General features: G+C 41.4%; 1 protein-coding gene and 1 pseudogene across 1 annotated transcript; both read left to right on the top strand.

Annotated features, from left to right (window-relative positions):
* Window positions 1-7,161: 7,161 nt before the first annotated feature.
* Window positions 7,162-10,590, top strand: LOC115815104 (odorant receptor 131-2-like). The gene is made up of 2 exons (XM_030778069.1): window positions 7,162-8,098; window positions 10,460-10,590. The coding sequence occupies exons 1-2, from the start codon at window positions 7,162-7,164 to the stop codon at window positions 10,588-10,590; spliced, it is 1,068 nt and encodes a 355-aa protein (XP_030633929.1).
* A 1,878-nt stretch (window positions 10,591-12,468) lies between these two features.
* On the top strand, window positions 12,469-13,216 carry LOC115815103 (odorant receptor 131-2-like; annotated as a pseudogene).
* The last annotated feature ends 12,250 nt before the right edge of the window (window positions 13,217-25,466 follow it).

Genomic DNA, 25,466 nt, shown 5'->3' with positions numbered 1-25,466 from the left:
CAAACCTGAGGGTAAAATCATTAGAGAACTTATCCACCACAGTCTTCCCTGAATTACTCCTTGTGGTGTATGCCTGAGCAAAGCATGTGTAGTGATCCATCACTACCAGTATATACTCAAACCCTTGCTTACAGGTTTCCAGGTGCAGAAAGTCCATGGATACTAATTCGAAAGAGTGTGTAGTTACAATGGTGACATGGGGTGCTCTGGTTATCCTGTGTGGTCGCTTTCTCTTTAGACACTCACAGACATGCATCACAAACTGCTCTGTGTCACTCTGCATTCTGGGCCAACAGAACCTCTCTCTAATCAGGCCTAGCGTTCTGTCCACTCCAGGATGCCCCATTTCCTTGTGTAGCTCTATGAACACTGTCTGGTGATATTCTCCGGGGAGAATCAGCTGGTCTCTGTACACAGATTTCCTAACAAGGATTCTATCAGTGTTGAAATAGTTTACTCCACTGACGAATGAGTGTTCTAACATCTGAATGTTCTGACCTGAGATATCTTCCAGTGGGCTGCTGACTGTTTCTTTTGAACCACAGGACCTGCCCTATGCCTGGATCTTTCTCCTGACTGTCCCTGATTTGTTATGGTGTTAAGGGCTCACCCAAGGTAGGTGAAGGTGCATCACTCACCAAGCTCAATGCATTCATAGGCACTGTACTGACCCAGAGAGGGGATATATCTCTCTGTGCTGCCACTGCTTGAATGGACGCATAACATCTTAGCTGTTCTCAGTGCACTGTCGCATAAAATGGTCCGTGTCCAGCGGCATTCTGGAGAGGCTGCCGGCATCAGCATTGTCTGCCAGTGCGCTACTTGATTGAGAAATCAAAATCTGCAAGTTGAGCAACCCAGTGGTGACCTGTTGCATTTAGTTTGGCCATAGAAAGGACATACATTAGTGGGTTTTTATCTGTATATACTGTGAAATGAGGAGCATGATGCAGATAATTTTGGAATCGCTTACAGATGGCCAATTTGAGTGCTAAAAATTCTAACTTTCCTGAGTGCATGTGATAATTTTTCTCAGGAGGGGTTAGGGTTCTAGAGCCATAACCTATAACAAGCATTCTACCATTTTGCCTCTGATAGAGTACTGCTCCCAGTCCCTCCTGGGATGCATCACAATGGAGTATGAATGGCTGTGTCAGATCAGGATAACCAAGGATAGGCAGTTCAACTAACTTATCAATGAGAGCATTCAATGTTTCTTGGTGACTTTGTGTCCAGCTAATAGAGGTGTTTGATTACCTTTATACTTCACCTTTAACCTTTCTTTTGCCTTTCTTTACTTCAGCAGGGATGCCTTATCAGGAGAGGATAACAGCAGCTGATAGAGTGATTTTGCGAGTCTGGAGAAGTTAGGTATGTATGCTCTGTAGTAAAAGAGAAACCTGAGCATTTTCCTTAGATCTCCGACTGTAGCCGGTGTTTTTTCCTTTAATGCGTGGACTCAGTTTGACTCAGCTTACGTGGACTCAGCTTGACCCTGTGTTTTTGGTATCTTTGCAAGACAGTTCTAATGTGCTTAACATGATCCTCAAAACTAGGACTGTGGACAAGATTGTCATCAAGGAAGGGTTGACAAATGACATCTCTAAGGCCTGTCAGACACTCTTCCATATTTCTTTGGAACTTGGCTGGTGCCGAACTCAGTCCAAAGGGGATACTGACCCAGTGGTACATGTCCCATAGTGTTATAAAGGCTGTTAAGGGTTGGCTTTCCTCATCTAAGAAGCCTTAATGGTAGGCTTTCCCCTAGTCTAGTACCAAGAACCATGAACTGCCAGTGAGTGAATCAAGTATATATTGCATTCTGGGGATTGGATGGCAATCCGGGACAGATTTTTTGCTTAGTTTCCTATAATTGCACCACAACTTCAGACTTCCATCTTTCTTCCTAATGCATACGATTGGAGAAGGGTATGGCGATCTTGATTTGGTAATCAAGCCACGGCTGAGTAGATCTTGTGTATTCTTTTATCTCGTGGTGTAACGGTTTTGGCACTGACATATGTTTTCATGACAGGAGTCATGTCTTTGTGTAGCTTTAAGGATGGAATACACCCAATGTCATCATCATCATCATCATCATCATAAGCAAAAGCATTACACTCTTCTCATAGTAACTGTTTAAACAATCTGTTGTTGTGACTCACTAAGGTGATCTACGTTGACCACAGGATCCCACTGACTTGGTCGGTGTGTTTTCCCTATGTTCTAATTTTTTCTTGGATTTGTATGGGTTTGTCCTTTTCATCGTCCTTGTCAGCAAGGTCCACCTCTTGTGATTTCACTGTATATGGTGTTTATCATTTGGAGGTGACCCAGGACCATCTGTGGATTCCGAGCGATCTCATGCTTGGTCATATTCATAATAGGGACAGGGACATACATAGGTTGTTCTGTTGTTACTGTAACTAACCCCTGCTCTACAGTCACACCCTCAGGTACAGCAGGCAGCTCACATGGGACAAATGGCAAACTCTGGTCCCTGAACTGTGTTCCTGTGCTGGCCCTGACGTGTACAGTAGTTACTTGCTCTGCTGCCAAGTGAACTCTCCTTTACCCTGTGTGGATTGTGCCTACCTCACAGTTTGTGTCTGCCTGCATTAGCTTCAACATTGACCTTGCTGCTCCAAAGGTCACTAAGAAAGCTCTGCTCACTCTGGATCAGCTCTGGTTTTGACTGTCCTTTATCCCACCCCCCTAGTATTGCCTCAATAACACTGAACCCAATAATGGGCTGCTCTGCTACGTTTGGGTCACTGGATACAAGAAACAGGGTTAACAGGGGCTCTGATGATGGTGAATCTAAATTCAACTTCCACCTGGCCTAAAAAGGGATCTCTGTCTGATTTGCAGCTTACCCGATCAGAGTACCTGGCCCTAACAACTCCTCACGGGGGAACACTGCATGATGGGGTAAGTGAATTTTTTTTCCCATTCCTCATTGATGAGACTTGCTTGTGCCCCTGTATCCCACAGCACTTTAACAGCAACATCATCCAGCTGGCATCTGACAAGGCATCTCTTTCCGATGAGGTTCAAGAACTTGGCTTGGTGCCGAGGGGGAAGGTAATTGGCAGTGCTGCTGGTTACAGCAGGGCTTTTGTGATGAGGAGGGGCTGAGGACAGATGATCACAGTGGGTATGGCATGTGGGTTGATGTGAACCCTCAGTGGACGGCGCATGTGCACTGCATGGGAACCCTTGGTGCAGGACTACTGGTGGTCCCAACCCAGCAGCCCCCATTTCCCTCTTGTTCTCTTCTCTGTCTGCAACCACGAGAGAGATGTCCATCTTAGCCACATCTATAGCAGTGTCTACATGTTTCACCAATACCTGTCTCCTGCAGTACGTGGCTGCTGTTGTAACCAACAGCTGTTGTTGCTTGTTTGCTCTGACAGTCTCCAGAACCATCTTTTTCCTCTCTAGCACCTCAGCTTTGAGATCCTCAATCAGCTTGCTGGTACTTGTGTCTGGCTCAATGTAACATGCCTGACCTTTTTGTGCTTGCTGGGAGCCTCTCCTTTCTCAGCTGAACCTCAAATTGCATGCTTTGACTCTGGTTCTCCTCTGAGATGTGAATGAGTATGTTACCATAGAACTTTGTTTGGAATTCACTGATCTCAAGGGACTTTCCCAGCACTGTCTTTTTCAGTTTTTGCTGTCTCTCTTGTCCTAGGTTTGCAGCTTCATTTGCCCGCTCTATGGGTACTTCATCTGTGAGTCTCAAATCGCTCAGGTAAGGCTTAAGTTGAAACTTCACAGCATCACTTATCAGTCCAGTTTCTAATGAGCGTAGGAATTTTCTCTTAATTAGGTCTGGACTAAGCTTTTCTCCTTCATTGTCCTCGCCTGACATCCATAGTTTTTCCCTGAGCTCTATTGCCCTGAACAGGAAATTTAGAACTGACTCTTTTGGGTCCTGTGAGATATTCATCAACCTATGTAAGAGATCTCAGGATGAATATACTTTGTAGTGACCCCTTAGTATTGTCTTTAAGCTGGGTAGCGTGAGATCTGGCTTGATTTCTAACATATTCCTAAGATGCAGGTTAGGGCTGACAGCTCAAATCACTGCTTCAATTATTTCTGGTTCAGAGTGCCCTTTTCTCTGCCCCGACTCAATCTGGTTTAAGACAGTTTCTCTCTTTGTCCCGCTTCCCCAATCTGTCCAGAAATCCTGAACTCCCTCCTCAAAGTCATCTCTTGAACAGGTGTTGAAATTAACGGAAGAGCTGCCTGGTCTCCCACCTCGGTGGTAGTAGCTTTGACTTTCTCACCTAATGCCTCAATCTCCACCTCTAGCCATCCACAGGCCCCTGTCTGCTCCCTCTGGACTTGAGCATATCTCTCTTTTGACATTTAACGCTCAGTCTGTTCTTCCTGTTCTTCCTGCACAACATTTGGTTCGGTCGCACTTTTAGAATGAAAGTGGACAATGAGGGACAGGAGATCTTTCAGGTATTGTGAAAACAATTCAGGATCCTCTTTTTCCATTTTCAATGTCCTCTGAAGTTTTCCCTGCCAGCCTTATGAGGGGACGTCTAGCTTAGCTCTGGAACTGTCTGGGTGCTGGCTCAATTCACTTTAGGTACCGGCACACTGAAATGAGTTCTGGTTTCCCAAGTGCTAACAATGTTCTGCTGACCTCATCCTGTAACTGCTCCATGATTCTCTCTTTCTCTCTGTTTAGGTTCGTCTCTTAAAGGAAGCTGGACGTCTCGGTTCTTACAGCTCCTCCTGGCTGGCTCACCAAAATATGTAGCGGACTCAGACACAAGACCGGTGGTTGAACTGGTGCCCCATATTTAGTTGATTGTTGAATGCCTGAAAAATTACACACATAAACTCATATTAGGTGGACAATGGCTTCACATGTGCTCTGTGTTACACTATCACGGAGAATCCCAGTATTCTGACAGTTCACTGGATACTCCATGGCTACCAATCAGAGCAGTATCCAGCACAACACTGCCACCTACGGCGCAGCATTGAACTTGCTGGTGACAATAAAGAGACAAACTTACTGCATGCATTGTATAGGCAGCAAATGTAAAACTCTTCTGATGACTTACTGTGCTACACTACCAAGACAATGGGCCAAATTTGAAGTTGGTCCCCAGGTGTTTACTGACAGCTACCTACTGCTAGTAGGGGTGTAAGAAAATCTCAATAATATCGAGTATCGTGATACTATGTTCTGTGATACTGTATCGATTCTCAAAAACACTATCAATTTTTAGTTAATAATTTACATGCAAAGATTCATGGCAGACTCTGGTTCATTTTGTGTTGTGTTTACACACCCAACCGCTAGATAGCAGTGTTGTAATGTATCTTCAGCCATTTGACTCTTCCACTCTAACCTAACAACGTGGCTGTGTCCGAAATGGCCTATTATACACTGTGTACTGCACACTACTCCACACGCTAGTATACAGTATGGTAGGCAATTATGAGAACTTTCGTGTATTGTACTACACGTTTGCTATCGGTTGGGCTATCTGTTCTGTTAAAATCGAACAACACACGCCTACTACATCTATCAAAAGTAGCCCTATAGGAAAGCGTATGAAGACTTATTACACCAAAATATGCAACTGATACATTTATATTAGGAACTGCAGCTGCAGTTGAAGCCGCTTCTGTCACTGTCCGCCATGTTTTTTAAATTTTTTTACAGTTGGAAATCACCGCGTTGCTTCATGGTGTTACCGGTCTGTTGTGTTTACCACGGGGCTCGAACCGGAGTAGTACATCATCCGGATAACTGTCCTGTACAGCAAAATTTTTATTTTTCATGTACTGCATACTACTTACTACTTTTACGTCAAGATCAGTATACGAGTAGTATGTAGTATGCCATTTCGGGCACAGCCCATAAACTGAGACAGGAAGAAGCACAAGAGCGTATTGCTAACTTTAGCATTACAAAACCTAATGCTTTGCCAATGCTAATGTTACCACCGATGGCTGAATCTGAAAGAGTTAGACCAGCTCCCGCACTGTACGGAGCTGAAGTGTGGGCCAATTTTGGCTTCCACAATAAAGAAAGCACTAAGCAGATTGACAAGAGCCATGCCGTTTGCAAAATGTGTCATACCAAAATCAAATACTCGGGGAACACAGCAAATCTGAGAGCACACTTAGCAAGACGCCATTCTGTTGTACAGCTAACGGAACAGCAGACGGGTAACGTTAAATGAGTGGATCTAAAATTAGATTTAAAAAATATATCGCCTTGCTTACAGTATCACAATATACCACAATGTATTGAATCATAACCTCTTTGAATCATAACCTCTTTATCGGGATACATATTGTATTAACAGATTCGTGCATAGCCAATACATAGCCCTACTAGTAACATGTAAGGATGGGATAAATGCAAAGGAGAATTTCCCTACGGACATCAATGAAGTGTATATTAACTTTCATAGGGCAGACAGTTGCTTAACATTTCTTAAAAAAAAAAAATGTGTTTCATTTACCATTACGACTCAGGTATTATGCAAACACTACGCATTTTGAAGGCAACAAACTGATCAGTCAGTGCTGCTGTTATTGTTTTTCAATCACACTGTAATACATAATGACAGAATATTTGCTTTGTTGTTGTTGTTGTTGTTGTTAACTGCACCGATTGATGGCAACTGTTGCTACATGGAGCGAAAAAAAAAAAAAGAAAGAAAGAAAAACACCTTTTAAACACATAAACACATTTAAGTTTTTGAAAATATTATCAATAATATTTATAATTATAAATCTGATCAACTAATGCTGATCTTATTGTTTGTGCAGTCATGCTATATTCATTACTGAAATTCTTTTTTTGTTAACTTCACTGTTTGATGGCAACTATTGGGCAGAGGCCAAAAAAAAAAAACACCACCCACACTTAAGTCATTTGACATAGTATAAATAAATAAGCACCTTATTACAGATGTCACTGCAGAGTAGAACAGTCTTAGTGTGTGCACATGCTCTTTCCTTTGCTGAATATAATTTGTTATATTTCAAGTTCTGTTCACATCATTGGGAGTAAACAAATAATGTTTTATTGTTCTCATCTTTATCTTCTCTTTTTTTAACTACATGCATTATGCTTTTTAGTTTTTGAAATGTGAAAATCTGTTAAGGACAAAAATGCAGAGCACAACTAAAAACAGCAATGTGAGCATTAATTCAGGACTTTACTTCTCAAGACCTTTAAATGAGAAAATATTGCTTGTACAGGTACTAGTTGGGATCTTTCTATATGTGAACTTCATAATGATTTTTACCTTCCTAAAGAAGGAGGTTTTCAGAGAGGATACTCGGTATATTTTGTTTGCACAAACTCTCTTCAGTGACTCTCTTCTTATGGTTTTGACTGATTTAGCTGTAGTTTGGAGTTACTACGGTTACCCTATCCCAATGATTACATGTTGCATATTTTGCACACTCATGAACTGGCTTAACGACTGCACTCCTTTGACACTGGTGGCCATGTGTCTAGAGCGCTATGTGGCCATCTGCATGCCACTGAGACATGCTGACATCTCCAACTCCAGAAACAGAAAAATTGGACTTCTGATCATCTGGATTATCGGTTCTGTAAAACCCTTGCTTATTCTTCTTGGGTTCATAGCTGTCAACCCATCAAGCACTATGCAGTCTTCTGTAGTTTGCAGTGAAGAGATAATGCTAACATTTACCTGGCAGAGTCAGTTAAGAGCTGTTCTTTCACAGTTATACTTCATCTGCATGTTTGTCATCATTGTGTTCACCTATATTAAAATTATGATGGCTGCAAGAGCTGCTTCTTCAGACAATAAGAAATCTACATACAAGAGTCTCAGAACAGTACTTCTTCATGCCTGTCAACTCTTCCTATGTTTGGTTCAATTTCTAACCCCGTATATAGAAATGACAGTTATGCAAATTGATTTTATGTTGTTTATCAATGTAAGATACTCTAATTTCATAATGTTTGTTATTGCCCCACGCTGCCTAAGTCCACTAATTTATGGAATTAGAGATGAAAAGTTTTTCCTTGTTTTAAAAGACCATGCCTTGTTTGGTCTTCCAAAGATTATTTCAGGTGCGTTTCATGTCAGCCAGCGTAGACTGAAATGTATCAAAACAAGGCCACTGCAAATGTTACATACTTAAAACGTGTTATGGAATATGGTAATGTTCCAAACACTAACATAACGGAAAAAAGTATTTTCTTTAACAAATGTTAATCACCAAATTTTCCTCAAAGGAATATGTGATGGATCTGGCCTTCATTAATGTCTGTCTGCAGTGTTCTTTATCCTTTGTTCCTAACCTGCAACCTCTCATTAAGCACTGTCTGTATACACCTCCTGATTCAAGCATATTTTATTCTTCCTTTTGTCATGCCTTCAAATTTTATGCTCAATCATGATGAAAGAAAAATAAAAGATTCTCAATAAATGAATTGTGCAGTATCTTTTCAGTTTTTGAATCTACGTTGTTCTGTGACCGATTTGATCAGTGCTCAAAGGTAGAGCTTAAGTCCTGGACTTTTCATATTCCACAGATATGCATATATTCATCCATCCGTGGGTTTAAAGGCATATCAGCCTATTATTCAATGAAGCAAGAAAATATGTCCCTCACTCAACTTATTTTTCACTCTTATAAAATTAATTTTATCTTTTAAGGAGAAATGTCCCTTGAGACACATGGTCTCATTGAAGCTGATGGATGCCTCCAACAATTCTCTGATCAAACGTTTGTGGGAAAAATATTGTTTTGCATTATGATTCTAACTTTTGGAAAGAACCTGTGCCTTCTGTCTTATTTTCATGATGAAGTATTACTATAGGGACCTGTGCTTGCTAAATTACTATATGCTGCGATATGTATCTGTGTGTTAGAACAATGAGAATTTATTACGTGGAAGACAAGACCTCTGAGTGAACTGTGTCTCTGTAACACCTGGGGAGTGAACACCAAGTATCCTGTGCTCCATGAGGAAAGTTATCTTGTAAACTCCAACACATGTCCTTGGACTTGTTTGTCTTACTGTATGAGAAGCCCTGCATTTCTCAACTTCAGTGAGAACTGTGCTCCATTGAGGTGTGCTTCTCCCATGCCACATGAAATAAAGACTGATTTATAAAGTCTAAATTGGTTGATTCTTCGGAAACTTAGCAACTCTCTTCCAGATAGGGGACTTTCCCTCATACATTCAGAGTTTTAGTCTTCTTTTTTTTCACTAAAGAGAATGATTTTTATATCAAATTGAAACAATCTGGTTTCAAGGACATGACAGTGAGTTTAGTTCACTTGCATGTGTTCCACAGTTTGCAGCTATCAACATGCTAGAGTATCTTATACATAAGATGGAACAGGATGCTCTCAGAATATGCACATTAAAAGAATTGCCTAATAAGGCAACAGGCTGATCAAGCAGAGCTGCTCTTATTGTTTTTCAGTACAGAATATAGTATGACTACACATTCTTTTTTTTGTTAACTTCACTGTTTGATGGCAACTGTTGCTGCATAAGTCAAAAAAACCCCACAGATTTCAGTCCTTCGACATAGTATAAATATATGAGTACCTTATTCCAAATGGTACTGCAGAGTAAATCAGTCAGTCTCTTTCCTTTGTTGAATGCAATTCCTGTTTCAGGTTTTGTTTACAATAATAGGAGTAAACAACACTTTTTCTACTCATTTTTAAATGCACAATATTGTGCTGTTTCATTTTTGAAATGTGTAAATCTGTAAAATGTGTACATTAAAGACATTTTTCAAAAATGCAGAGTATAATTAATAACAGCAATATTAACATTAACTCAGGATTTTACTTCAAGACCTTTAAATGAGAAATTGTTGATTGTACAGATACTGGTTGGGATTTGCCCGTATGTGAATTTTCTAATGATTTCTACCTTCCTAAAAAAGGAAGTTTTCAGGCAGGACACTCTATTTTGTTTGAGCTGACACTTTTCAGTGATTCTCTTCTCGTGGTTTTGACTGATTTAGCTGTAGTTTGCGATTACTACAGTCACCCTATCCCAGTGATTCCTTGTTCTACACTTTGCTTGGTTACATTACATTACATTACATTTATTTAGCTGATGCTTTTATCCACAGTGACTTACATGTGGGGAAACAGCTCAAGCTCTAGTACAGTGAGAGACCTATGAGTAAGCACTAAGTATTACAATTGTTTAAAAGTGCAAGCAATAAGTATGAGTTTTCTTTCAAGACAGAGGCAGGAGAGTAGGTAGAGAAGAACACAGTAGGTGCAAGTAAGGCATGTTAGGGTATTACAGGTGTTAGGTGTTAGGAGGGGAGTTGCTCTTCATGAGGTTCTTGAAGACAGAAAGGGACGCCCCTGCTCTGATAACATTTGGTAGCTTGTTCTACTATTTGGGAACCATAAACGGAAACAGTCTGGACTGAAATCGCCTTGTGTGTAGGGATGGCAATGCCAGACGATGTTCCCTGGAGGAACGCAGTGGACGAGAAGGAGCATAAGCCTGTATTAGCGAGTGCAGGTAGATGGGTGCAGACCCGAAAGTTGCTCTGTAAGCAAGCATTTGTGAATTGAATTTGATTTGGGTGGCCACCCGTAGCCAGTGGAGGTCAATGAGTAGCGGTGTGACATGTGCCCAATTTATTATTGAGGGAGGCTCAGTCTCTGCCGTAGGCTCTCCTGACATAGTTTAGTTTAGTCTCTGCCAGCTTCGATGCCTCTCACAGTTCTCTCTTCTTCTCCCTCCCCTCTGCTTTTTGTCTTGACCATGTTGCTTTCTGTAACTAACCCGTTCTCCTCTGTTTGTGTGAGTGGTTGATGTCTGTGCCTGGCTGCATGGATGTGGCTCCATCCCTAGGTCTGCGGCCTGACTTTGTCTCTGTGCCCTGCTGTCCCTGGCCCTGCTTGCCCTGTGTGGCCTTTCTCCTCCTGCGACCTCCACAGTCACTCATGTTGCTACGTTAATGCACCTACACACTATATTCTTGATTTATTTTGTTAAGTTCTGGTGCTCCACTAATGTTCTCCTTTTCCTCCCTCATCTTCTGCGTGTGTCTCACATGCTCGAGCATAAGTGCCTTGTATGCTCTCCTTTCAGGTGTGCCTCCAACCCCCCCCCCCCCCCCCCCCCCCCCGCCCCCCCCCCCCCCCCCCAGCTCTGTGGTTAAAATCCTGACACCCAGCAATAAACATGTATAATCATAAATCACTGAAAAAAAAGTTTTAAAGTGATTAACATTGAATTCCTAATCCACACTGTGGCCGTAATACTCCATCGTAATGAGGAACACCAGCTAATTGACATGTTTTCTTTTATCTTCCCAAAAGCAGATAATTTTCAAAATATTCATACGAAATAAATATTCGTAAAAACGCACTATTTGTGCTTTGCCATACACCATATTCGGATTCGGCTCCACCCCTGGTGTATACAAAGTGCAAAGTCAGTAGAAAACAAGGGATAAAGCTCTCTCCAATACTACAATGTGTGACACAGCTTTATACAAATATTGGCATGAACAGAACTTATGGAGACAGAAACAGCACTGATGGTAGAATTACACTGCACAGAGGTTTGCTCTGCACAAAGAGAGAGAGAGAGAGAATAAGAGTACATACATAAGAGTGCGTACAAGCAAATATAAAAGAACATAAATTGGAATATATAATAGGTTTCCAGTATGTGTGTACTTCAGACCGTCCAAAGCATGTACTTCACACTACAAGCTGCATAGCATCGTCAGGAAGGGTGAAATGTAACTCTACCTAAAACTACACAAGTGCTTGACCTTCAGTGACTTTTACTGGGTGAGAGAGGAAGAAGAACTGGTCAAAAACAGATGTAGGACACATATCTCTACTATGACAGTGGCACCCAAACATTTCTAACAAGCATGAGAACATTTTACTTAACCATTATGCCCCATTCCTCTGGCAAAATCCGTGCACTCTGAAGGCCAGTGATGAGGCAAGAAGCTTATCGAAAGTATAAATGGTCTTGTAACAGTGCCACTATCTTGTTTTTTGATCACACTGTAGTGGCCAAAGATTCATCATTTATGAACATTGAGAACTCTACTTTACAAGCGTAGGCCCATTCTCATTTTGCTTACCATACCAGTTGATGGCAACTGTTGCAACACAGGGCAAAAAAACTCCACCCACCTTATGATCTTTCAAAACAGTATAAATAGACAACAGTCTTATTACAAACGTCACTATGGAATAACTGTGTGTCAGCCTGTGCACATGCTGCCTTTGCCTTATTAAACACAATTCATTTTATTTTATGCTCTGTGTAAATGAATGAGAGGGAATAGCTTACATTTTGCTATCAACCCACCTTTTTCTGTCATGACACTGCGAAATGCAAAGCTCTATACAGTTTTTTTGTTCTTCTAATCTTTTTTTTTTTTTTGCTTTAAAATGCAGAGCACAGTTAATACGAGCATTATGAGCATTAATGTTGTCTTTTATTTATTCCAACCCTTCAGCCAGAAAGTACTGCTTGTTCAGATACTTGTTGGGATTTTCCTGTATGTGAATTCTCTCATGATTTTTACCTTCCTAAAAAAAGAAATTTTCAGGGAAGATACTCGGTATGTTTTGTTTGCAGAGACACTTTTCAGTGATTCTGTCCTCATGGTGATAACTGACTTGGCTTTACTTGGGATTTATTACAATATTCTTATTCCAATGATTCCATGTTGTATACTTTGCATGCTTATGAACTGGCTTAACGACTGTACTCCTTTGACACTAGTGGACTATCAGTTCTGTGATATCATTTGTTAATCTGTTTGGATTTCTAGCTGTTAACCCATCTCATATTATGTTGTCTTATGTAGTGTGCAGTGTAGAGGTGCTCCTCACATTTACCTGGCAGGCTCAGTTAAGAGCAGTTCTTCCACAATTATATTTCATCTGTTTGTTTGCCATTATTGTGTTCACTTATATTAAAATTATGATGGCTGCAAGAGCTGCTTCTTTGGACAATAAGAAATCAGCATACAAGAGTCTCAGAACAGTGGCTCTTCATGCCTTTCAGCTCTTCCTCTGTTTGGTTCAGCTTTTAAGCCCATATGTGGAATTAGCAGTTTTGCAGATTAGGCTGTTTCTTGATGTAAGATATGCCAGTTTTGTTGTGTTTATTATCGCCCCACGTTGTTTAAGTCCACTCATTTATGCACCCCCCTCATGAACAATCAGCAATGACATGAATTACAAATACAGCCTCAATAGAAGTTACATTAACACAAGTCCTTAGAGTCACAGACAGGTAGTTGCAATACTTGAAAAGAGATGAGGCAATGAGTTAGATTCAAGTTTACTTAAGGCACAAGAGGAGTTAACCTCAAAAAAATCCATATTCAGAGCAGCTTATTATATTGCAAAACATAATAGGCCATCCAGAACCTCTTGACTTGCAAAAGTCAAATGGTCTCAACGTTGGCAGAGTACCGCACTCACATGTGCAGATATCACGTGAAGTCTTCAAGGCCAAAACTCACCATTCTCATTGATGAGAGCACTGCTTTCAGCAAGAAGTCTTGCCTGGTTGTGTACCTAAGGTGCTCAGTTAATAATTCTGAGCCAACTATTTTTCTTTAGACTTGGTGGAACTTGGATCTACTAATGCAGAAGGCATTATTGAGACTTTTTGAGCTATATAATAAGTCATGGCCTTGATGATGCCTTTCTACATTTAACAATTTTTATTGATTTTTTGGAAAACCCAAGACATTTGTTCACAGGAAAAATTTCAGGCACAGTTGTATGAAAATACAAAATTATTGAAACAGTTACAAGTAGAACATAGCCCAACCACTCGCCCTACTTCCCATCTCTCTCTATCCCCTCCCTCAGCCCCTTGTCCTGCATCCCACCAAGTCCAGCCCTTACAACCACCCCAACTTGTCTAAACAGTAATGCATACAATGTAGTATAATACAATTATATAATTTTACAATTATTACAATGCAGTACAATAGTATAATACGATTACATAGCCTAAACACAAAGGAGAAAAAAAGAGGGGAAAAAAGAAAAGAAAAAAAGTGTGTGGGTGGTGCTCTGCTGTCTTATGACTTCGTCATTCTAGTCCACTTCATTTAGTGAGATTTGTAAGCTCTCATAGGAGCCCATGTTCTCCTGAGGTTTTGTATGGAACCTTTAAGGGTATATCTTGTTTTCTCAAATTTCAGAAAAAGCACAGTGTCTCTACTCCATCTAGTGAAGGTAGGTAGTTTTTGTTCCTTCCAGAAGAGGAGAATAAGGTGTCTAGCAAGTAAAGAGGTGAATATCACGGGAACATCGGCCCTGCCTTTAAAAGAATGTGTTTCTTGAGTGAAACCAAATATGGCACATATATGATTGGGGGGATGTCTTTTTTAAACATCTTGGTATAGGCATGAAAAATGTCTGCCCAAGATGTTTTAAGAGGAGGAAAGAACCAAAACATGTGTATGTAATCTGCTGCTTGACTTTACAATGAGGGCATGAACCTTGAGAAAAATCTTTGCCAGCCTTGACCTGGTCAAATGTGCTCTCGGAAGACTTTTGAGCTGAATCAAGGTATGCCTGCCACAAGGGGATGAAGTGTGTGCCAAATCAAGCACTGCTTCCCATTGATCCTCTGTCATTTCCTCTCCAAGGTCATCATCTCAAAGCTTCCTAACATCTTGCAATGAGGGAGGGGAGACGTTGTATATATTGCTATAGAGAACTAAGATTAAGCCTCTGCGATGTGGAGATAGGGAGAGCAGATTATCAATTATATTGTTTGTAGGCAGGTTTGGTAGGGAAGCAGTCTTTTTTTTTTTTCTTTTTTTTTTGCAAAAAATGTATAATTTGGAGATATTTTGAGAGAGAGAGATTTTGGCAGGTCAAACTTCTCAAAGATGTGCAAATGATCTAAACTTACCATCAAGATATAAATTGGAGATAGATTTAATACCTATTGTGAGCCAAATCCCAAAGGTTGAATCCAAGAGAGAAAGTGGGAAATCGTCATTGTCCTTAATAGGGGAATGAACTGATGTTGTATGCTAGCTGAAATGCCTTCTTAATTGTGACCAGATTCTGACTGAAATAAGAACTACAGGGTAAGGCACATAATACAGGACCTAGGTGGAATGGGCTATACGTGTACTCCATTTGCACCCATGCCTCACACCTGCCAGGTGGGCATTCTTCAATCCAGAGCAACATTCTGAAAGTTACAGACCCAGTAATAATAAATAAAATTGGGTATGGCAAGGCCAGCAAGCTTTCTGTGTCTTAGAAGGGCTTTTCTTTTAATTCTATGTTGCTTACCGTTCCAAATAAAAGTTGTCATGCTTTCATCCAGAGATTAAAAAAATGATTTTCTAATCAGGATAGGGACACAATCATTTTAACGAAATTAATTTCACCAACTATGGAGAGTGGGAGGTTTGGCCATCTAACCATACCTTCTTTGCATTTTTCAAGTATAATACAAAACTTTTTAACAAAAAGAGATGGAAAGGTGGGTGTAATTTCTACTCCACCACTCTACTGTACTCTGCTCTTCACTACCCTCAGAGGTCTTGCCTTTACTCTGTAGTATTCTATCAACTTGATGGAGAATGTGGACAAGTCATGTGGGGGTTTAAGATCCCTTGTGAACATGCACTGCATCCTTGGGAATCATGGGCCCATCTTAAAATCAATGTCACAGGACCAATTGCTAGTTCAGGATATACTCACATTTTAGTCATTGTGAACCTGTTTACCAGATGGATGGAAGCAATATTCACAGCTGAGAAATTTCCCAGATAGGACACACAGCTCCAAAGTCTTGAAAAATCTAGATGGCTATATGAGCCATGCATTTGCCTCGATGGGATTCACCACCAATGGGCATAGGGGGCGGTGGTATACGATGGCTTATTTGAGAGTTTTAGACACATTTATTGCAAAAACACAAAAACAACCAGTCGACAGATTGAAGAAATAGGTGACAAAACTCTTAAGTTAAAGACCCAAGCAAAAAAGAAAGACACAAAATGTTTAAGACCCAAGTGGGTAGAACCAGTAAAAGTGCTTCTAACCATGTAGAGCAGGGTTTCTCAACCTTTTATCTTCTGCGACCCACTTTTTTTGTATGCCAGTCATCCACGACCCACTAAGTGGGGAAATAAAGAAATAAACAACTGAAATGCCTCTCTAAACCTAGGCTACAGTATATACTTATTATAATTAATTAACGAAAACGCACAAACATTTTCAATCATTAGGCCTACTATGAGGCAAACAGTTTTTTTTTTTTTTTATTCATGTTAATGTGATACTTGAGACCACCACTCTGAAATGATGATATCCAGACGTGGTGGAATTGGGGAAAGGGCGACTCATAGTGTCGCACATAAGCCTGCTGTTGTCAGTCTATTCCTGCTCTGCATCTTCGTTGCAGTCAATATTGAAAATCCGGACTCACAAAGATAGGTGGTGCTAAATGGCAAGAGAAACTTTGTTGCACGATCTGCGAGTTCTGGATATTCGTGTCTGGCTTGAATCCAGAGAGGGAGCTCGTGAATCCACGCATACCCAGCCCTTCAGTTGTTGGGAAAATAATCCGAGAATTTCTGTGCTAATCTGGTCAGGTGCTCCCAGACAATTCTCTGTATGTCGGTGCTGATGTGAGGGAATTCCTGCAGAGCATCTCTGAGGTTAGGAATTGTGGCAAAAATGTTGTCCTGCACTCTCTTCTTCCACAATACCAAGTTCCATTTGAATGCTTCAATTTTGTCAGGCTTCAAGAAAGCACAGCTGTTTCTCCCCTGAAAGGATACATTTTAGCTGGTTTAGCTGGTCAAAGATATCTGACATGTATGCCAGTTTCACAAGAAATTCAGCATCTTTATAATGCTTTGCTGGGGAGACCGTTTCTCCTCCAGAAATGTGTGCACCTGCTCATCCATTTCGAAAAGATGATTAAGAGCTTTTCCTCGTGACAGCCAACTAATTTCACTATGATTTAACAACTGGCAGTGGTCTGACTCCAGTTGGTCACACAAAATTGAAAACAAGCGGGAATTGAGAGCACTGTTCTTTACTAGATTAATTGCTTTAACAGCAACGTCCATCACCTCACTTAAGGGCACTAACCTTTCTTTAGCTACGAGACTGCAACATCCATCACCTCACTTAAGGGCACTGATCTTTCTTTAGCTGTGAGACTGCAACGTCCATCACCTCACTTAAGGGCACTGACATTTCTTTAGCTACGAGACTGCAACATCCATCACCTCACTTAAGGGCACTGACATTTCTTTAGCTACGAGACTGCAACATCCATCACCTCACTTAAGGGCACTGACATTTCTTTAGCTGCGAGGCTTTCATGGTGTAAAAAGCAGTGAATCCATGTCGCTTCAGGCAGTAGTGGCATGTGGGGATTTAGATAGAGGAAGCCCAACAATACTTGCCATGGTAACGACATGCACCAATCAATAGTGTGGTGTAAATATTAGGCTACAGTGATACATTTCACAGTGAGTGTCGTGCTAGCAGTTAACCATGTCGTGTTAGCATAGTGTTGGGTAGAAAAAGTTCTTACTTTATCGCTGTTTTTTAGCACGACTGCAATATGTGTGCCATCAGCCTGCTTTCTCTTTAATACTTATTGCTCAAATGGCAACTTCACAAATTGTATTGCAACAAAAAATTCAAGACAACATCCATGTCATAGTACTATGATGATCTCTGACCAACTACTCACTAGTGATGTGTCGCTCATGAACGATTCGTTCATTTTGAACTAATCTTTTGTGTGACTCGGGAGTAACGAGTCCTCTCAGTGAATGACTCATTTTTCCCAGGGCCAAGCATATGTGCCATTCATCTCTTTTATCTGGTTTGTCACTACAGGCTCAGGTCTGTTCATAAACAGGTCTTCCAGGTCCTTCCGTTCACTTGTCACATGACCGCAGCATATTCTCAGTGTAGGAACAACTGATTCGTTCAACTTATAACTATGGGTCTTCAGGTCTGAATCTCTCATTCACTTATTACATAACCGCCACGCATTCTCAGTGTAGTAACAACTGATTTGTTCACGATTCATAACTACGGGTCTTCGGGTCAGCGAGTCTCTCAGTCACTTGTCACATGACCGCTGCATATTCTCAGTGTAGGAACGACTGATTCATTCATGACTCATAACTACAGGTCTTCGGGTGAGTGAGTGTCTCATTCTTTATTCATGTGGTTACAGCAGTAACATGACCAGTGCTGTTATTACTGGTGAGGAGAGCTTGCTAATGTTAGCTGATAAACCAGAACATTTCCATAGCTAGCTAGCTGTGTGTAATGTAGATCCTGAATGGATGTTTAATTTGCCTTTCTGTTGGAACGACTTTATACACTATGGGTCCTCAATGACCAGGTAGGATAAAGTGAGCAGCTATCATAGAATGAATAGAATCATATTTTTTATTGATAAGCGTTTATTTGATAAATAGCGTTCAAAGTGGAAGGCAAACTAAGAATTTCAATGTACAGGAAAGCTTGTTTTTACTGTGCATATGACAACAAACACTTTGATTTAATTTGACATTTGAATTAAGGTAGTCATTTCAACTTGCCCTGTGATGGACTGGCGACCTGTCCAGGGTGTTTCCCTGCCTTTCGCCCTATGAGCGCTAGGATAGGCTCCAGCACCCCCGCGACCCTAATTAGGTTAAGCGGCTTAGATGATGAGTGAGTGAGCGAGTGAGAGTCATTTCAACTGAATAACAAAAGTGAACTTGCGTATTATACTTTACCAAGTTAAGCAAACCATGTTGCTCTTAGTGTTTGAGAACTGTGCTCTTTCTGTCATCACTTAGATGACAGCTACATCGCCACACTTTTTCCAATGAGCAAAATGAACAAGTGACTTGAATAAAGATTTGTTCATTTTACTGAATGAGATTCAAAGATCCGAGTCAGTAAAAAGATCCAAACTTCCCCTCACTACCACTGACTCTCTGGTGAAATTCAGTTTATTAGCTGCTTATGTCAGACATTTGCATTTCTGATCTGATTGTGTGGAAGACAGCAGCAGGTTGGATTCCCTCGCCCACCACTGACAATTTACTGAATGCTTTCATGGAAACCAAACATTTGTGGGTCTCTACACACCCACTGGGCACTTTTTCTCTTTCACAGTCCAGTCAGAGCAGTACAACACTCAACCGTGATTGGCTAATTTTTCTCCAAAAAAAATGTGAAAGGAAGCCAAGTGGGCATCGACCAAGCCTGGCTTCCCCTCGGTGGCATGAAATGTACACCTAGGCCTACTGTAAAGCGAGAAACGTACAAAGATATAACATTAAAAAGCTTTCCTGTGACCGTAGTTACCGTAAAAATATAAGGTGGGTTACATAATCAAAATTGGAGCATAGTCACATGAAAAGTTTCATTAAAATTTATTTCACGTGTTGTTATAGAGATTTTCATGTCTCAAGTCATTTAATTCTTAGGAAGCCTGGCGTCTGCTAGAGTTGCCACTGGCCTTGGACGCTCTGTCCAAAATTTTCCCCACAACTCTACAATATTTACCAGTAATTGAAGCCACGTCATCTGTGCAAATGTCTACGCAATTCTTCTAGTCCAGCCCATTCTGTGTGGAATAGCCACAGAGTCAATGGAAACACTCATCTGCTGTCGTCCATGTTGGGAGCTCATTGCACATCAGTAGATCCTCATGTGTTGCTTGCACACACCCTATCCAAAAGTTGTTTTTCAATGTTCTCACTCATGTCTATAATCCGTCTGGAGACAGTGTCGTTGGAGAGTGGGACTTCTTTTATTTTTCTCACTGCACTTTCCCCGAGTACCTCATGGCACATGTCAACTGCACATGGGATAACTAGCTCTTCAGCAATATTAAACTATTCTTAGCATGGGTGATGTGGCCAGCTGCCAAATAACTTACCTTCAGGGTGCTTTTGGAAGCTGTCATGAGCAACACAACACTACTTTGCTGTTTTTTAAGTACCGTAATTTCCGGACTATTAAGCGCACCTAAATATAAGCCGCACCCACTGAATTTTAAAAAAATATTTATTTTGAACATAAATACGCCGCACATGTCTATAAGCCGCAGGTGCCTACATTGAAACAAATGAACTTTACACAGGCTTTAACGAAAGACCGTGCCTGTAACACGGCTCGTAACAAAACAGTAGCCTACCAAGAATATTTATGATGTCGTGCGGGCCGATGGAAAGCTCCGCTATGTTTGCATGAGTGAATTTGCAGAAGTTTTAAACTTTTTCCTCGTAGTCGGGAGGGAGCTGCTGACACAGAGTCGTCCGTGCCCTGATGGACAGGCCTTTACGTCTCATACATCTGAGACACCACGATGGTCCACCTCTAAAATCCTAAAACTTCATTGCGGTGGTGATTGTTTTGGTTTTCAGTCGGATCTGCACAGTTGAAACACCTCGGCCGTCTGCTCTCTGTGCGTTGACCCAGTCTTCGAGCTCATTTTTCTAGTTCGTGCCATCTGCTTTTCTTCCCTCTGAAAGCTTTTGTTGTCTTTTTGCACTGAGTCAGTTCCTCACGCTGCTGTTTCCAACGTCTTATCATCGACTCATTAAGGCCAAACTCCCGCGCAGCAGCTCCATTTCCTTTTCCAGCAGCCAGATCGATCGCTTTCAACTTGAAAGCTGCATCATATGCATTTTGTCCGTGTCTTTCCCATGATAAGGGCGTGTACATGACAAAAATGACTACCTTAATCAGAATGATTCAGTGGGAGCGCACTATCGATTTAATGTAAAGAGTTTCATTGGTTCACCATAACCCGTTCGGGAATTTCATTGGTCTAATGTTACGTGAGCTCCAGTTTTTTTGGCGGCATGAAGCTTGTGAAACCGGGAAAAATCCATAAATTAGCCGCTTCATTGTTTAAGCCGCGAGGTTCAAAGCGTGGGAAAAAAGTAGCGGCTTATAGTCCGGAAATTACGGTAGGTCTCACTTTCTTACAAAGTAATCCACAGACACACATTGGATGTAGGTGACGTTCAAGTTTGGATGGCCTCATGGACTCCTTTGCTAAGACCTCACCACACTCAACACACTGTGGTTTTTTGTCCGACATAGTAAATCCATAATTAATATAGTCCAGGTTGCACTTGCGTTGTTTACATTTTGCTGCCTTTGAAGTGGAAGGAGTTCACCGAATCTTCTGCATATTTCTTTTAAAAGACAGATGCATTTTCTCAAGCTAACCATGGCTGCGTACAGTAAGGTAAGATATGTCTGGCATAGCAAGCAGGGCTAGTGTGTATGTTTGTAACATTACGAAAAGAAAGTAGGACCTTGTCCAATAAGAGCCGCTCATGGCAGTGATAAATTATTGCGATAGGACAGCTAAAAATGGCGTTACAAAGTTACGGCAATAGGCCTAATGATTAAATATACAACATTCGAAAATACGATTTGACAATAGAGGTCACTGTGTTGCCCAAATATTGCAATGAGCTTTTTGTGAAGTACACTTATGCACTGCACCAGCAATACCCAGTTCTTTACTTCTGGAGCAATGGGCAATTTGTGCTTTTTACAGAGAAAGTCTCGCGACCCCCTGTAGAATGATCCGCGACCCACTATCTGGCTATGACCCACTGGTTGGGAATCCATGATGTAGAGGACACAGGACAATTATAGGTCGAAGCATGCAGGTCATAGTAAATCTGTCTCTAGGAAAAAAGATGGACAGATTAACAGTACATATTTTGTTTAGAGATGGCAAGGTGCCAGAATGAGAAGACCCATTATTTTGATAAATGGAAAGAAATATTAACGGTCATTTGAGGCACTATGGAGGGTAAAGAGTCTTTGGATTATTATGACAGACATTTCACAATGTCTGGCTTAGGGCTTAAATTGACCATACTATTAACTTGTATGACCATTAAGATTTGTTCATCTTAATAGGTAGGATTGAGAGAGGGGTGAGGAGAGCGGTGCCATGTGAGGACACATTTTTACTGAGCTCCGCACTAAAACTGTCATTTTGTATGGAAACAGTTACTTAATGTTATAATTATTTGCAACACTCATCAGCGACGTTAGGACTGTGCACTAGGCTTGAAATTTTGATTTTACGCCGATGAGAAATATCGAAAAATTCTTGAACAATGCCTGACACTCGTGCTAACTCCAGGGCTAACCCAGATGCTAATGCTGCACCTGACCTGAGACCCGGGCAGGATGCTATCCTCTGTGCTATTGCCAAGCTGAGGACTGAACTACTCACTAAAGCGGAGGTACAATCTGCCGAAATTTGGAACCAGGTCAACCAGCTCCGAGCAGAAATTAAACTTGCTAATGATAACGCAAACGCAAAAAGCAAGACTCTGGATAAACGGGTGGTTGCCCTCGAATCAGCAGCCGACAGCCACTCTGATTTGACCGCGGCTCTGGAATGGGACATGGCTAACGTGCAGAGGGAACTCACCACTCTGAAGGCATGAAACGCGGATTTGGAGGCACAGTCGCGCCATTGCAACCTACGCATTACCGAGATAAAAGAGGGGCGAGAGGACGGAAAGCAGTTGACTGACTTTATATCTCAGTGCCTGAAGGAAACACTCGGTCCCGATAAGCTCCTTTTACTTGGTAAACACTGCTGCGCGAAAGGCCAGACGATAATGAAGGAGGCAATTCTAAGAAAAGCCAGGCAAATGAAACAGCTGACAACTGGAAGCAGCAATAAGATCCGCATCCAACCACATTACACTCAGGCCGTCGCCAAGCGGAGGGCTGAGTTCAACGAGGTGCGGGGCTTGCTGAGGACCTGCAAGGGGGTTCGTTATGGCCTGTGGTACTAAGTGGAGCTGAGGATAACTATACCGGATGGTGAGTTTACACACTTTAAGAATCCCAAACAGGCCAAGCACTTCATTATAAAGAACCTGAAACCCAAAGCATGACTACATGCTTTCTGTGATGTTCCACATTGAGATACGGCGGTATTGGTCTAAAGTTATTTGGACTGCCACCTTCGTCATCTCAGATAGGCCAGACTTTTCTCAGTGACTGCCAGCAGAATGGTAAATATATTTAATTTTTCATCTTGGGTTGGTAGTGCTCAGTTAACACATAGTTGGTAGGTTTACTAATTTCCTGGCAGGATGGCTATCCTCCTGTCTGATGCTAATAGTGTCCACGGTAATTACCTGTATATTGTGGCTGATGTTGCCTACATGAAGTGGGACATAACTTAGGCCCTAGTTTGGAAATTTAAAGAGTGCGTTATGTTTGATTACGGTTGAGTTTAGCTGCAACCTTTTTGTTTTGAAGTTCATATAGTTCTAGTGAGGCTCAGTCTCAAAAGGTAAGCTTTGATATGTTATGCAACAGCGTGCGACTGGGGGGTTATGCAGCCTCTCAAATGGGGAGGGGCATGCAATGGAGTTTTGTGAATTGTATGTTTTCTTCATGTCTACCAACACTGACTTTAACTTCACAATATTACAGAGAAGTGTTCCTCCTTCATGACCATGCCATTTCTTGTCAGGCTGTTATTATGTCATCATATATCCCAGATTATGGCGGCTCCTAATACTACTAGATCAGGACAGGCAAATACTAAATTTGCTAACTGGAATATCAAGGGGCTTAACCATCCAGTAAAACGTAAACAGGTGTTCTCACACTTATTAAAGCTGCAAACAGACATAGCATTCTTAACTGAAACCCACTTGCTTAATAAGGACCCCACTAGACTTAGTAGGGGGGGCTTTTCCCAGATTTTTCATTCAAGACTTAATGCTAAGTGCTGGGGCACAGCCATTCTCATTCATAGGGATGTGCAATTTGTGCAGTCAAAGGTAATTTCTGATAAAGATGGTCATTTTATCATTGTTCAAGGACATCTGTATAATTTAACAGTGGTACTTGCATGCGTTTATGCCCCCAGCTGGGATAATACAAAATTTTTCAGCAATTTTTTTTCTCTACTTCCAGAGTTGAATAGTCACCAACTGATTCTTGGGGGAGACTTAAACTGTGTTCTAAACCCCACTCTGGATCACTCCAGAACACAAAGCAAATCAGCGGAGACTATAGAAATCCAGTGTCTAGACAGTATTCTTTTGTTTCTGCAGCACAACAATCATATTCCAGGATAGACTATTTTCTGCTGGATAAGAAACTCAACCCCTTGCTGAGGCCTAGTGAATATGAGGGCATCATCCTGTCTGACCATAGCCCAGTGACATTGGCACTTTGCTTTCCAAATAATGAGCCTCCAAAACACATCTAGCAACTTAATCCACGTCTTCGGTCGGATGATGTTAGCTTCCTATCTACTCAAACTGATTTCTTTCTATAAATGAACCAGTCGCCAGATACGAGCCATAGTAACCTCTGGGAAGCGATGAAAGCATACTTGCGTGGACAGATAATATCCTATAATGCCAGTATGAACAAAAGGCAGTTAGCACGCCTTAATGAACTGACCTCTTTGATTAATGATGTTGATCACAGGCACTCAGCAGCTCCTTCTGCTGACCTATATAGGGAGAGAATGGCTTTGGCGACGGAATTTGGCACCCTTTTGACTAGGGAAGCTGAGCTTCATCTCAAATCTCGTCAAGAATTCTCTGAGCATGGGGAACAAGCCAGTAAATTACTATGCCACCAGTTAAGACAATCTGCAGAGATTGGATTCATAGCTGAGATCCACACTCCAGATGGCATAATTACTGATCAAAAAGGCATTAATAATCAATTCAGGAAAGTTTATGAGGACCTCTATACCTCTGAAAATTGCAATGGCGCACAGATGGCTCAGTTATTTGATGGTCTTGAGATGCCAACCCTAGGCCCACAAGATAAGACAGATCTTGACAGCAGTATCTCAATAGCTGAAATTGACCAGGCGATTAAAAAGATGAAAAGCAGTAAAGACCTAGGGCCAGATGGCTTCCCTATTAAGTTTTTTTGAAAAATTCTCAAGTAAACTAACCCCTCTTCTAAAGGACATGTATGTTGAAGCACTGGGGCGGGAGTCACTCCCCCCCACAATGACTCATGATTTCAGTCCTTCTCGAAAAAGGAAAAGACCCTCTGAAGTATGAGTCATATCAGCTGGTTAGTTTGCTCTGCTGCGACTGTAAGATCTTAACCAAGGTTCTAGCTAGTAGACTGGAGTCGATTATGCATACAGTGATACACCCAGATCAGACTGGTTTCGTTACAGGGCGGCAGATTAGTAACTTAAGCAGGCTGTTCAATGTTCTCTATTCTCCTGAAACTCCACCCACAGCAGAGGTTCTGCTCTCCTTAGATGCACACAGGGCATTCGACTGGATTGAGTATGAATATCTCTTTACAACTTTGGAGAGGTTCACTTTTGAACCCACTTTCGTTCATAGATAAGGGTCTTATATGATACACCCCAGGTCCTGTTACGTACCAATAAGATTATT

This window comes from Chanos chanos, chromosome 6 (genome assembly GCF_902362185.1).
Source record: "Chanos chanos chromosome 6, fChaCha1.1, whole genome shotgun sequence".
NCBI lineage: Eukaryota > Metazoa > Chordata > Actinopteri > Gonorynchiformes > Chanidae > Chanos > Chanos chanos.
Note: the sequence above shows the minus strand (reverse complement) of the source record. Positions and strands in the feature narration are given on the sequence as shown.